The sequence below is a fragment of the Neopelma chrysocephalum genome, unplaced genomic scaffold, assembly GCF_003984885.1.
Source record: "Neopelma chrysocephalum unplaced genomic scaffold, ASM398488v2 Primary Assembly neopelma1_116, whole genome shotgun sequence".
Classification (NCBI taxonomy): domain Eukaryota; kingdom Metazoa; phylum Chordata; class Aves; order Passeriformes; family Pipridae; genus Neopelma; species Neopelma chrysocephalum.
The window spans coordinates 1,675,960-1,691,068 of record NW_020897778.1 but is presented as its reverse complement, the minus strand read 5'-3'; the positions used below and the strand labels follow the sequence as shown (position 1 = coordinate 1,691,068).

At 48.7% G+C, this 15,109-nt stretch overlaps 1 protein-coding gene and 1 long non-coding RNA gene across 5 annotated transcripts in view; one reads left to right on the top strand and one right to left on the bottom strand.

The window, feature by feature from the left end:
• The window catches only part of BICDL1 (BICD family like cargo adaptor 1), a 50,208-nt gene extending 35,110 nt beyond the window's left edge, over positions 1–15,098 (top strand). For 2 of the 4 annotated variants that reach the window (XM_027696857.1, XM_027696858.1), the window contains exons 8-11: positions 1,119–1,262; positions 4,519–4,649; positions 7,308–7,428; positions 10,888–15,098. In XM_027696857.1, coding sequence (XP_027552658.1) covers positions 1,119–1,262; positions 4,519–4,649; positions 7,308–7,428; positions 10,888–11,088 — 597 coding nt within the window. In that variant the 3' untranslated portion in view covers positions 11,089–15,098. The remainder of the gene's footprint in view (positions 1–1,118; positions 1,263–4,518; positions 4,650–7,307; positions 7,429–10,887) is intronic. The other 2 variants (XR_003536426.1, XR_003536425.1) reach the window with 2 other exon arrangements.
• Positions 38–7,252, bottom strand: LOC113974076. Its single transcript, XR_003536432.1, has 4 exons — positions 7,080–7,252; positions 6,452–6,619; positions 3,036–3,352; positions 38–253 (listed from the first exon to the last, which is right to left on the bottom strand). It is a non-coding gene; the product is annotated as an uncharacterized LOC113974076 (long non-coding RNA).
• Positions 15,099–15,109: the final 11 nt, after the last annotated feature.

The window sequence follows — 15,109 nt, the reverse complement described above, 5'->3', positions numbered from 1 at the left end:
CACAGAGACACCTTGGCTTGTGCATGTCCCGGGCCCAGGTGACAGAGCTTGCTGCAGGTTCTGCTGGATCTTGAAGTTCCCAGTCTCCAAGAAAACCTCTGTGGCCCACAGAGATGGGCTGTCACAGTGCACAGCCTGCTCCAAGTGTCTCAAATGGTCAGACAAGAGCCAAGCATGTGGGGTTTCAGCCCTGCAGTGGTCAGACCACCTAAAGTTTCAAGCTCATGCAACCGTCGTTGGCCTGGGAGTCATTCTGGAAAATTAATAAACGTAGGTTTACTTTGAGATTTTCAGTAAGTTAGAGTTTCAACGTGGAAATACTGCAGATTGCCTTATACATCACAGTTCAGTTATTTCTCTTAGGGTTTTCCTAACCTTGCTTTATTAGCAATAGCATCACAAAAGCATCGTAACCCCTATGTGGGTAGGTTCTGTCCCTGCAAATTGTCACTGGGTATGAATGTTGTGGCAAGAGCTGCCAGACAGGTGAAAGGTTTTGCTGGCACAAGATGATGTCTGTGGGATATTGTCCCCAGGCTGCTGAGCAGGAGGGAAGGACCACTCAGCATCCACAGGAGTGTAGAATTACAAGAAAACACCTCACTTTTCACAATGGCTCAAATCAGGCCTGTTCCCATCCCCCACAAGCTGGTTGCATTGCCAGGATGACTTATTTGAGATGCCATGGTGAGGAACACAGTGCAGACCCTGCAGCTGCAGACCTGCATGGGAGTACTCACCCTCCTCATTTAAGGACCCATAACAGCTGCAAGAAGGCTGAGTATAGAGATGAAGTTGTACTTGTTAAATAAAATGTGGAAAGTCCTGCAAAAAGTCCACAAACACAGAGATTGTAGTCATATGTTACCAAGCAGGTCTCTCTACATTTGGTTTGTGTTAAGCTCTGCATGCTCTTTGTATCATGTGTAGAAGCACTACCACTGGCTGAGCACGTTTCTGCTGTGGAGGTATCTGGGAAAAAACGTGAAACTCTACCGAGGTCACATTCACATTTTCTTCTTCCTTGCTTAGTACCTCCATCCCAAACCGGTATCAAATTAATGCAATTGCCTTTTATAAAGTGAAATCTGAGCAAGAGATTTCTCTCCCGCTCTCAGAGCTCTCGACGAAGCGACGACGACACATTAGAGGAACAGATCAGGAGAACAAGCGAGGATTCACGAGCCCTGAGGGAATTAATGGAGGGAGAACGGGGGAAACTGAGGCAGAGTTTGGAGGAGCTGCAGCGACTGCACAGCCAGGTTAGCAATTCCCACACTTTACATGTGGTCTTGTAACACCAGTGTTCATCCTCCAAGACATGCCTTCCATCGAAGAGATCAACATGATAAATAACCCAGATGGATTTAGGCCAAAACCACTTATGGCTGGATGAGGGAGACATTGTTAAACCCAGTGCAGAGGATTTATGCATTTAGAAGGAGAGTTTTTGACAGGTTGTCTGGGGTCTATCCCAGGCATTGTCTCAAACAGCCAAACTTCCTTTAAACCTTTCTCCCAGTCCACTTTTCAGCCAATCTGTGTTGCTTAAGTTCATCTCAGCAGAAGACCCCAAAGTACAAGTCTGCTTGATATGGGGTACTAGAAACCCAAAGGTTTCCAGTCTGACCCAAGTTGCTTGCACTAAGCCCTTGTGAAAGGCATATCCATCCACTGGGTGGACATAACAATGCTACTCTGCTGTGCACAGAGCAGCGTTTGACCCCTTCCATAGCAGCATCACAAAACCCTCAGAAATGCACACCCAGAGAATCCTAATCATGGCCAGCCTGTCACCCCAGGGCCAACAGGGCAAAGGCAATCTCAACAGCAACGAATGATCCAGCCCTGAAACCAACTCCACACCCAAGGCACGGAATCCCACTGCATCCACACTGAACGTAGCACCACCCATGTCTGTGAGGTTCCGTGCCAAGAGCAGCAAATGGAGAGAGGCACCCAAGGAGATGCTCTGCAATCCCTGTTTCTGTGGGACAAGACTCCAAATGCTGGAGGGGATCCAGAGGCTGCAGCAGTAACATCCTTTGTTGAAGGTGCTTGTGCAGCGCCAACTGCACTGGAGCAGGGAATGGGATTAACACTGGTCTTGGCAGTGGTGCTGTATTGCCCTTTTAATGTACCACTTTCGAGAATAAATAGGAAAACATCCCTGTTCAGAAAGTCAGCAGAAGTCTGACAGCCTTGTGTAGGGCTGTGGGGGCTCCCACCATGGGACCGAAGAGAAAAGAGTGAGAGCATCATTAAATACCCCAGCAGTGATGGCTGCCTGTGTGTGGGGGTGGGAAGTGGTCCTGCTGACAGAGCAGCTGGTCAGAGGCAGAGTGGAGAAGGGGAGCAGCCCTGGAGCCCATCCTTCTCAGAGGACTGCTCCTCTCAGCGATGTGGCCACCACAAGAGACAATATTGGGGGTCCAAACTTCTGCCCCAGTGAGACATGAGCCCAGACACTTCTCTGGCTGTGCTGCGCCCCGATGTCCTGTGCATCACCCCGAGGTCCCCCTTGCCCTTAAACACATCTGAGACAGAGGAGACAAGGGCTTGATGACTGCAACCTGGCTGTGCTGACCGAGACCTTTCAAGGCTCTTTCACATGTTTTGAGCGACCACCTGTACACCACCCTGTGTGTCTGGAGCAGCACCTCGCACACAAGGCCTTGACAGGACACCAGGAGGGAGCAGCACTTGGTTGTTTTTAGCTGTGACTGATCTTCCCAAACTCCCCAGCCAAGAAGGACCAGAAGACCTGGCCTGGATTGCAAGTCTGGAACCCTATCTCTGCTTTTAGGGGTTCCTGACTACCAGAGCTCTGAATATTTAGTGAACAAAGGGAAAACTGCAGTTCTATTTTCTTCTTACACCTCTATGTGATATGAAGAAAGATGGGGCATAGCTACAAATGTAGCAGACATTGCTCTTGGAGAAATCCTCCAGCCTCTCACAGCAAGTACACATCTCCCACAGCTTTTGCCTGTAACCCATCCTTGCACTTGCTCCACGTTAATAATTATTCTCACCTCCCATCGAAGAGGCAACATCATCTTCTGTTCAGGTGCTAAAGAAAATCGATGCACATGGAAATCTGGTCCAACTCGGGGGAGCAGTGCTCTGCTGCCTCCTCATCCCTCTGTGCTGTCACTGGTATTGATACAATCAAAGGGAAACTCCTCCTAAATGGCTTTTGGGACCGTAGCACCACACACATTCATTGCTCCTGCCCGAGAGCAAGGTGAGCTGGTGGAGATGGGAGTCACCCCTGCCTCTGTCTACACTGGGAAGTGGTTTCACATCTTCTCCCTGTTTGTCTTCTCCCTCAGTGGCATCCCATCCTTACCTGAAGCACAGATAAAACTAGTTAAACTCCCAAACCGTTCTCCAAACACTGTGTTTTGGGCCTCTTGATCCTCTGTCCCCTGGGAATTCTGCAGAAGTGCTCAGCACCTTTCACATTGCCCCACTACTGCTCTCTGCCCCATTGCTGCCCTGAGGTGCACCCCATGGGGGGCTGTGGGAGGGAAGGGCTCGGGAACAGATCCCCAGTTCCCTGGCAGCCCTGGGACACCATGGGGAGTCTCTGCACACAGACAGGGTGTGTTCACACCCTCCTCCCCCCCGGCCCAGCCACGCCGTGCTAACGGCAGATCCTCCCACGCCCTGGATGTGAGGAGCCCTTTTTGACTGTCTGCCCTCTATTTAAAGATTTCTTTGAAGATTCAAGCACTACTGAGCTGCATTTAGAGACAGGAGGTGGGTCAAATGCTGGAAGGGTTTCCAGGTGATGGAGTAGCGTAACAGAGCATGTGTGTGCCCTAGACAAAAGAAATTAAACGTGTATGAAATATTGCAAAGCTCTGCTAATGCGATCCTTGCATGATTTCACACCCTATTAAGTCACTCTGCACAGGACCAAAACGATAGATCATTTCTCAGACTATTTAAGACTCCACACATATTTTAAAGTCTAATTAAAATTGTAAGATGTGCCAGTAACACCTTCCATGGCATGAAAGGGAATTTTCACATCCTTTGTCTACAGCTTCATTCTACAGGAGACGTAATGGCCCCTTCGAAAAATCTTATTTGCTGCTAAATTATGTTAGCAATAATTTAACCCTGGAAAGATCAGAATTACAACAGGCAGGCTCAGAGGATGCATTCACAGGACAAACTGCTTGGAGAGGGGCAATATTTTAGTGCCGATGCCATAGTGACAGCAAAGTCACAGATGGCTCCTGCTCTGCTTTCAGTGCTGTTTCTGGATGTTACTGAGGCTTAGTGACCATCTCACTCAGACCAGCACTCCCACCATCCCAGGGAAAGCCAGCACACTTCATGAGGTGTTGCACCAGCACTAACAGCCCCCTCCCAGCAGACACAGCTTCTCCCACAAGCAGGGGAGCTCAGCCTCCAGGTTGGCCCATGTGGGTTTTTTTCCACACACTCACTCGTGGTGAATTTGCCTGAGCAGCCCCGGGTTTCACACCTTCCCTCTGCCCACAGGTCACGCTGCTGAGTGTGGAAATGACGACGCTGAAGGAGGAACGGGACCGGCTGCGAGGAGCTGCCGAAGACAAGGAGACAAGCGAACGGCTCCTGCAGGCCATCAGGGACCGGGACGAGGCCATTGCCAAGTAAGTGGCATGAACAGCCAAGGCCAGGCTGGGTCAGCAGTTACAGAGTGCCTTGGCAGGAGATGCCTCTGGGGTGGATTTCTCCTACCCTCTGCAAATCTGAGTGGCTGTTAGAGTGTGATGGAGCGAGTCCCGGTTTCACTGGACTTGGGAAATGCTGCCAGGAGCTTGGGAACAGGGCAGGAGATGCGAAGTTCCAGAGCTGCCCCATGGCAGGATTGGGGGCGTTAAGGAGGATGCTGTGAAGCATGTTTTTGCCATCCCTAGTGCTGGCATGAGTCACTGCAAGGAGGAGAGGACTTCAGGGAACCAAATGGTCTGCCCTATTTGTCATATTTGAATTCTTTTGCTCTTCCAGACACACCCTGCTTTTCTGCCCATCCCCATTACAGCCCTACTTGGGCTTCTTCCCTAAACCATTTCATTTCTCTGGTCACTCGCTCTCCTTTCCTGTTCCAGGGTCTTTCTTGCATCTCCAGTTCTGTAATTCTGTTTCTCCTTTTGGGATTCTCCCACTGGTTTGGCTCTTTATTTTCCCCATCCTCCTTGCACACCTGGGCAGTTCTGCTCCCCTGTACCCTATGCCCCCCTTCCCCAGCTCTGTCCTTGGGCCTGCCAAAATGCCCTGAGCACTCTTTACCCCGAGGAGAGGGGCAGAAACATTCACACCTCTGTGCTCTAGCTAGAAAGGATATATGTGGTAATCTCTTCAATAAGCAGATGAACCAGGACACCACAAGTCCATCTTCTTAGGGAAACATCTAATACTCAAGCCCCGGGCAAGAGGAGAAGCACAGGAGCATTGCAGCTCTGAAGGTGCAGGAGCTAAATCAGCCTGCACCACCCCTTCACCTTTTTTGAAGTGACCTGATCATCCCTGCTGCTCTTGCCCAGGTAGCCGGCTACCGAATTCCCATCGCTGTCCTCTGTAACACCTCCATCTGTTGGCAAGGATCAGGAGCATCCCAGCTGTCTGCCAGGCGCAGAGAGAGGTGGTTCTGACATTTCCAGTGCGTGTGGGTTGCCGGTTGTGCTGTGGCTATGGCAACACGCTGCCATCAATCCCCTGGTATATCCAGCCAGCAAGGGGGAGCTCCGCAGCAAAAGGCTGCCTAAGGTGCCCAAACCACAGCCGGGAGTGGAAGGGCACAGTTTCTCCAGTCCACTAATGACCCTGCTGGCACAAAGCACCAATATTCACGGCTGACTGTCGTGCAGCACAGGAGCCCCGGGAACGGGGACGGGAGAAGTGTGCAGGGGGGAGTGGCGGGTGATTAATGAGCAGAAAGCGGCAGCAAGTGAAAGCAGACAAGAGTGACTTGTTGCTGGAAATGAAAACATCCCTCCCAGACCGAGTGGGCTGTTCCCAGGCACTGAACCTCCTGGGAGGCTCGTGATATGCTTCCCACCTCACACCGCAAGGGTTAAGTCGCTTTTGTTGAACCCATCCCCCAAAAAATCCCTAACTCGGAACAGAAATAAAATCACTGCCCAAGGCAGACATCTGGCGTGGAAAATTTTTGCTTGAAGCTGAAGTTTGGCAACATGGGAAGCAATAGGAAAACAGGATCCTATAATAGGAAGTGTTAAGCAACCAGTACCTGGAACATAAACACAAATTCTCCAATTGCTCTTCTGCAGGGGAGCACAAGGAAGCTATTAGGAGGGGAGGAATTAGCTACAGTTAATAAGATGCAATTATTTATCTCAAAAACGTTTGCAAGGAAAGATGGTTCCCAGCAAGTCATGTTACAGCTTCCCATCACACAGCAGTTAATTGAAAACTTAAGCTTTGTGCTCACCTGTTGTGCTCCCAGTATGGTGAGCAGTATTTCCCAGCTTGGGCAGCTTACTCCATCCTGAAGGATAATTCCTTTCCACTTGCAGCTGGAACATCTCAGCCACTGAGCACTCAGGGCCCTTTGGGCAACCTTGTCCATGGTGTTACAGGCCCAGTGGCCATCAAATGCCTGGAAAGAAATGCAGCAGTGGTGTTCCCAAGGGCTGGCACAATCCCACTGAAACTGGGATCTCTCCTTAAAGCATAACATTTAATTCAAACAATTTTAACAGTTTGTCATTCTTTAAAAGCATTTGCTGTGATAAGCTCTCTTCTTTCATTTCTTCCTTCCTTCAGTCCAAGTCCCAAGTAAAAGCACAATTGTACTCTTTAAAGGTTTTGTCTGTTTGTTTGTTTGCTATTTCAATTTATTGATCAAGTGATCAGACACAGGTCATTTGATTTTTAGCACATACTGTTCTTTTCTATGCATTAGTAAACAGAAGGAAAGGAAAGAATATTTATATATAGATTTTACCTTGTTTTAGATCTCTACTTTAATGGCAGATCGTGCACATTATCCAGGCACAGTATTATCTCACACAGCAGTGCATCTGATTTTCTTTTTGTATTCTTCATAGTGTGCTTACCAGAAATCTGCTGGTTTTATAGTAATGATGTCAACAGCTCTGTCCCACTCTTCAAATTAATAGATTGTCCAGAATAGAATGGAGATGAACAGTTTAGGAAGAGAGGACTTGCCAATGAAAGAAATTGTTGACTTCTCCTCAAGGATATGTTTAACTCTTGCTTTAAAAAAAAAAAGAAAGAAAGGAAAAAAGAGAAGTCACATGCCCCAATTTCTGTCATCCCCACAGGAAGAATGCCGTGGAGGTGGAGCTGAGCAAGTGCAAGATCGACATGATGTCCCTCAACAGCCAACTGCTGGATGCCATCCAGCAGAAGGTGAACCTCTCGCAGCAGCTGGAGGCCTGGCAGGTGAGCAGCCCCGGCCCCACAGGGCAGGGTCTGGGTGGCACGTGGTCCCAGAGGCACCTTTGGGTGGCTGTCCCCCCTCCCTGTGGGTTTGCTGCGTTCTCAGCCCGTAGATTGGGGTGTTTGGTTTCGGCTCTGCAGGAGCCAGTGGTGCAGTGGGACTCGGGGGGGGGGGTGAGCTGCCCTCCCTGCTCCAAGCAGTTCAGCTGAGAGCTGTTCATGATACAGGAACACTCATTTAAACTGGAGAAACAGACTGTATCTCATGGCTGCAAGCAGAATGGGTAACGTACACGTTGCAGAGTAACCTGCTGTGCCCCTGGAGGGGAGGGGTCCATGCAGGAGGTGTCCCCAGCAAGTACAGCCTTGGGGACATGTGGACACAGCATGTCCGTGTATTTCCATAAAGGACCAGAAAGGTGGGAGAGTGGGAGATAGAGGGGTTGTTATGACTGTTGCTGTACTGTTTTCATCAACTCAGAAGATCCATCAAGAAGGAGAAGCTAAAATCCCAGCTCTCCACCAAGGTAAAAAAACCAAACCCGTGGCAGTCCCACAGCTGCCCTGGAGATGCTCTGCTTGGGGTCAGTGGGGAAAACCCTCGTCAAGGCAGGGAGCCCTTGAGAGCAGGCAAAGCTGTCTCCTCCCAGAACCAGCACCGAGGGAGGGTTACTTTAACACCAAATAAAGCAGAATCAAAAGGTCTGTGCCATTTAGAGTGATTTGTTGCAGACCATGCAAGACCCCAACTCTACTAAAAACCAGCCTGACCAGTAGAAACCTTTCCCGTACAACCTCACTCCTGTCTCAACTCCACTGTGTTTTCGTTTCTCTCTCTCTTTTTTTTTTCTTCTTTTCTTTTCTTTCTCCTGCTTACAGTTTGCTTCCTCAGGGCTTTTTACTATCTGGCTCCTTTGGTTTCTGATCTAGTGGCCTTTCTCAGTTCCTGTACCAACAGCTTTAGTCGTACACCCCTCCTGCCTTTGAGGTGAGCTCCCCACACCCTCGCCAACACCCGCCATCCCCTTGCCTGCTCCATCTGCTGCCACCATCACCCACATCCTTCTCTGCCCTCACCATCATCTGGCAAGAGGGGCCAGTGGGGGGTCTCCATTACCCACAATATTCTGCACACACACCCCCCACCCCAGCACCAGGCCAGGGCACGAGGGGTAGAATCCCCTTGTCCCCATGGCGAGGCTTTACCAGGTCACCATGGGGAAAGCCAGGCTGAGGTGCACATATTATTAACCCTCTGTATCCACGTATCTAGGATCTGGAAAACTTCCTGAAACAGAGACTGGCATAGGAGCTGTCTGGATCCAAGTTCTGCTTCAGTTTGGATGGGTGGTATTTGAGACCTACTTAGTACACTTAGTATTTAGTGCTAGAGTAAACCCAGCTTAGGGTTTAACAACAGGTCCTATTGCAGCAATACAACAACCCCAGAGCTTCTCCCACCAGCTCTGAGATGAGGCTCAGGCCCACTAGCACAGTAGTAAGTTGTCTCCAACTTACTGACCTAAAGCATTATTACACAGCAGCAAAATAGTTTCCAACCACCTAATGTCCCCAGAACAGCAGCTCAGCCACAGAGGCACAAAACAAGTCAGGTGATTTATGTATTCTGGGGACTGTTTTGCAAAGGTGAATGTTTCTCATAAAATAGAATAAGAGTCTCTGCTTTAGCTGGGCATAAGTAAAAGCTTTAATCTGATAGCATTTTGTTCTTGCACCCTTCTAGTCTGCATTTTACCAAGGACTCTCAACAAGATTACTGTGTTCTGTAAACACGTAATCATACAGGCTATAAAATAGGACACAAGCAAAAAACCTCCACAGCCAAGTGCTGTGCTCTCTGATTCACACATCTGACAGACAGGGGCCCAAATGCAGTGCACTCTCAATAGTGCATACTGTATTTTTATATATATATATAATATTTTTTGTGTATATATATATAAAAAATATATATAAATCATACTCACCCCTTGTCGTGTGGTTGATCAAGGACACAGATCTGCCATGCAGGAGCCTGGGTACCTACTTCATTTACTAGAAGAGGTGCCTTCAAAATCCCAGTGCCATACATTTTCACATGGCAGCTTCAGCTCTGGAAACCTGTTTCATCTTAATACTGATGTTTACCTTAACCTCTTCAACTCTCCCTCTGCCTTTCCTCTCTCCAGCCCTGCTCTTAAAAGACCCAAAGCTTCCCCAGTCTGTGTAGCTCTGCACCCTCCTACTCCCCCAGGGAAAGTCCCCATAACAAATTCAGGTCCAGGTCATGGCTATTGATCCTTTTCCCTGCAGAAAATGCTGCAACAAGAGATTAAACATCGGTCAAGTTTCCACTCCCACTTGGCTGATTTGATTTCACAAACAGAGCACCTGGGTCACCTGCTGGGCAATGGCAGCACCTTCCCTTCTGTCCTGGTGCTTCCCTGACAGGCTGCCCTGCATGAGGTGCCAAATGAACAGCACTTCCACCACTACAGCCCATCCAGAGAATCCTTGTTCTCACCAGATAGTGCCCTCAGTCCTAATCAGGGACCAAGCTGCTGGAGAACATTTGATTCCTCCTGTAGGGCTAGTTTGTGGACACACATTTTCACTAAGCTGCAGTTTAAACATGCAATTAGAGCAGAAGTGATGGATTTGAAGGTTTAAAATCTGTAGAATTGATAGCCATGTTTTCAAGGAACACAGCAGCACAGCATTACTGGCAACAGAACCGGCTAATTATTCTGTGTAGAGCAATTCCATTGTGCTGAAAACATGGACAAAACCAGAGAATTTCTGGTGCATCTCAAAAGCCCCAGTTCATGGCGAGCTGTCAGTCAGATTGCTTCCACTGCTCTGCTCTGGGGGAAGGAGCAGGTTTAAGGGATGGGCTCAGCTCTCTTTGGTAACTCTGGTGCAAAGCCCACGTGGGGTCTGGCCGTTCCACACCTTCCCCAGCTCCTCAGCACCTTCTCCGAAGAAGCCCCACAAACGTGGCTGTGCTGGCAGCTCTGCCACACCTGCCTGCTCCCCACGGTGCACACACAGGCCTGCTCAGCACAGACGTCCTTCCTTCTTCCAGCATCTGCTTTCAGCTGCATTTCTTCTTTTTATTTATTTCTCCCCTTAAAGGGGACATCTACAAGCTGCAGACAGCGGAGGAACATAGTTGAGGGGTGTCACAGGGTCCCAAGCAGGCTCGGTGCTCCTGGGTGAGAGCACCTGAGCATTTTATCCCTCAGAACTGTGTGATTTATCTTCCTCGCTCCCTGAAAAGCCTCACGGCAGCAAGCACAGCTGAGCCTGCTGTCGGGTGGGGGCTCAGACCTGTCCCCACTCTTGTCATCCCTGCTCCATCTCATCACTGCACGTTTCATACCCATTTCAGCCGCATCCCGGCGCGAGCTCCCGCGGAGCATCAGCTGCCACTAACAGCCCTCTCCTCTCCCTCCGCTGCAGGATGACATGCACAGGGTCATTGACCAGCAGCTGATGGACAAACACCCGAAGGAATGGAGCCAGCTTGCTTATTCCTTCTCCAGTGGCTCCGGAGCCAAGCGGAATGCCAGACCCTCCCCCGCGTTCAGGCCGGAGCAGCAGGGGGACGAGCCCGTCGGGGCGGAAGGAAACCGTCTCTTTTCCTTTTTCAAGAAAAATTGAATTGAAAAAGAGAAAACTCTCCAACAGTTCCTGCTTCAAGATGGGGAGTGGGGCAGCTGCCCAGCTTGCTGATGGACCCAAGTCTGATCCACTGAGTAAAAAAAGAAGGGGGCAAAGGAGTTAACCCTTGAGACTCTGCACTATTTACACCGCACCTGGTCTGAACCAAATGTTTACATGAATTGGAGAGTTGCAAATTGACAATGTGATCCTAATAGAAAGAAACTTTTCTTATTCTATAAGTGAAGTGATAAACTTCAGGGTATATTTTAGGCGCTTCGGCACAGTCCAGTTTCTGCTGTGAAGAATACTCTGATTGTCTTAAAAGCATTCTCATGCTGGAGAAGGAAATAAGCAGCCCCAAGACAGAGCAGTGCAGGGGATTGAGAACTGCTGTCACAGTGAGCACAGGGGGAAGAAGAGGCTGAATGTAAGAGAAGAGAGGGGAGTCATTTATACCACCCTCCAGTCCTGGCAGCTGTGACATCCTTCATCCATCCCACCAAGACTGGAGTCACTCTGACCCCAGCATTGCCATGTTTTGACAAATGTAGCTTTCTCTGTGGTGGAAGTTGAGCCCTCACTGCAGATCCTGCCTGGGCACCTGCAGCTCTGCGTGGCTGTTCACCCTCGCTGGGAATCCAGGCTCCTCACAGCTCAGGGCAGGGGGCAGATTGCTGGTGTCACTGTCTTCTCCAGCTCCCTCCTGTTACAGAGGTAAGAGTTGCAGTCTGTAGCTACACAGAATGTTAAGGATTTCTCCCCAGGAGACCGACCATCTACAACAGATTACAGACTGGATTAAAGTAGTGGATGTTCGGTCCTGGGGCAGCTGCTGTCCCTCTGATGACCAAAGGTAGTTGAGGAGCTTCAGCAAGTCACACACTTCTCCCCAAAGCCATACACACCTCCCAAACAGAGAAGAAACCTGTCATTTTAACTGGATAGGCCCCCAAAAGCCCAACTAATAATTCACTGAAAACCTACCCACAATGATGTCAGTGGGTCTTTGACGCTGGGTTGGCACTCAATCCTCAGAAAGCACACTGGCATCTGCCTTCACTGAGGCCAAAGGCCATCAGGGTGTCTACAAAACTCTGGAAAGCCTGCAGGTTACTCTGCCCTATGCAGTAACACTGGCTGGGGCCCGGCAGAAAGGAGGAGTACTTGTCCCTGCCTGCAAGTGAGTTACTTCTCAGCCCTTTGGCAAGCAGGGAGTCAAACCTTCTACTGATCAAAGATGATCAGAGCCTGCTTTGCACGACTTCATCAACAAGAAGCAACATGACTTTTTTGGTGTATGCACACAGCAGTGCTGGAAATCCTGCAATACTCAATTAAGGACCTTCCCTCTGCACTGGATGGGCACCTTACAGCTCTTCTCTTTAACACAGTCTACCATCATACGCCAGTGAGGAATGCCAGGCTCAGTTCAGAGATGTCCTGCTGCTGTCATGCAATTTTCACACATTCTTGCAGCTTATGATACCCACAGGCCCTAAGTTGTCTCCCTGCTGCTTTAAAGAGGCCACCACCTACACTGTCCCACAGGAAACAGAGCTGGGTACACCTTCAGCTCTGCCCTGCTCAGCAACTTTGGTGCTAAAACACCATCCTACAGGGAGCTGCTCTCTCTGCTCACTATTTACAGGAACAAGCTTTCTGCTAGAATTAGGTATCAAACACCTTCTTCTAAGCAGCAGGTAAGAGGTTGATGGCTTGGGTTTTATTATTATTCAACTTACCTATGGGATAGAACATCCATAATACCTCAGTACAAATATCCTTTCTGCCTACAAAGATCTGAGCATTCCCATATTTCCTTGTTAGCATGAAACTACCACACTGATATTAAATCATCTTGCACTAAGACAGCTCCATGTTACAAGAAGCAGAGTACTCTGAGGTTGGAAGCTATGGTAAAGAGCTGAGTGGTAAGACCCATTTACTTGAGAGCAATGAAACCTGGATTGCAGAGCCTCCTCCAGGAAATACTTGGGCAAAGCCCCACCAATACAGCTTGATGCTTATGGGGAAAGGAATCTGAAGTCTCACAGGCAGGGAAGGAAACTGAACCTTGGCCTCTCCTTTCTAGGCAATGCTCAGCTGTTGAGTGTCTGCTTGTATCCACTTGTGCAAGCGAGGGAAAGGGATGTAGCACAGTGCCAAGTGCTCTCAGGATGGTGAGTCCTCATCCTCCTGTCTTACCTGTACTGTGACTCTCCACAGGACAAAGACATGAGGCACATGCTCAGCATCTCCTGCTGCCAGGACTGTTACACCCACATGCATTAACGTAACCTTTGATACCTGCAAAAGGAGGGTTCACGGACGCCAGCAATACCTGTGAACAGTTACACCCTGGAAACGATGCTCTGCTTATCGTGGGAGAGCCACGAGAACATCTCGGTTCTCATGGACCTTTTTTCTGCTGTCAGTTGTCACTTCCCAGGCCCCACCAGCTCTCTTCAAGCCACATGCCCAGCAGCTGTGTGGGACTCTACCCCCGTGAGGATGGATGGATGGATGCAATCCGAAGGCAAGGGCCTTAAGTTATCCCATGAAGATGCAGTAATGAGATGAAGAAAGGTGCCTTCTGCTAAATGTTTGCTGAGGAAAGTGACTCATTCACTTGCAGGGGTAGGCACAGCACATCTCTTCATTTAAGGAAAATCCTTAATCCCATTGCAGTTTTACGTATTTAATGAGTGATGGAAGAGATTGCAAGAGGAAAGTCAGCATGTTCCAAGGTGCCAGTTGGGTATGGTTTCTTCAAACTAGCCCCTTAACCCTAAAGACTTAGTTGCACTACTAAACCCAGAAATACAAGAGAACTGGGTGTAATGAACTGGACAACACACCAAAGGAGACCTCCTTGTGCTGAGCTGCTACTCCACAGGAACAGAAACTGCCTTAACATAGCAGCTAGGTTTTGTCGTCCTGTCTTCAAAAACCTCACCCGTGCAGTCCTTCACGCTCATTTGTCACGTTGTGTTTTAACAAGGTCCCGACTACTTCACTTCGCACTGTCATCAAAACACTCACCTCCATCCTGTCACAGCCAGGAGCCTGGAATCAGCCTTGCAGTGCTGGTTAGAAGACACTTCACTTGTGGCACTTGATGCTCCCAGGACACACATGGCATAAAGGAAACATCGGCTCCAGTGGATGAGATGGAGGAAGCGCATTAATCCGGCAGGTACTCAGGATCCCAAAGGAGATTTAAGGAGTGGGATCAGCAGCTCTAAACACAACCCTCAGCCTTGCTTTTGAGATAGTGGTAAATAAAGCAGAAGTGCTGCACAGTCACTGTTCAAATATTGCACAGAGAAGAGATGCCTGCTGAGATTAAGGTTACAAAGGACTTTCCCTGCAGTTCAGTAACAGGTGACTGTTTGGGCAAACGTTTGTTACGCCGGCCTGAGGGAAAAGGGATCAGTCTCCCCTTTGCAAACTCTGTAAGGGAAGCGACTGCAAACAAGGAACAAGTGTAACTGAAAGGCAAGTCACTAGCACTTTATCTTATTACAAACTTAGATCAGCAACTTGCCATCAAGGTGAACAGTAGATCAGCTAATGACAACAGAATAATTTTGCACAGAGAAGCAGGAAGGGAGGCTGCAGGCAGGGCCGATGCACTTGTCCTACTTAGGATGGTAAATTCCAGATTTGCCTCTCCATCAGGCAAACTCTCTACTCCCCACTCAGCTATAAAAAGCAAGATTGTTTGAACCAAAAAGCCAAGAAAGGAAGTGTCTGGGTGCTGCAGCAATGACTCCCTTGGATTGAGAGGGAAAAAGCACACAGCAGGGACAAGCAGAAAGAATGTATCTATAGATATGTACATATACCACAGTGCTGTAATTTTTGTATGTAGCAGTAATGTAAATAAATGTATGGTTTTTATAAGATACATATTATAAAAATCTATAAAGGCATATTTTTAGTAAAAACAATGCTCTACTTCTTTTGTAAATAGTTCTCTTCAGAATAAAACAAATCATTTATAAGATACCGTCTC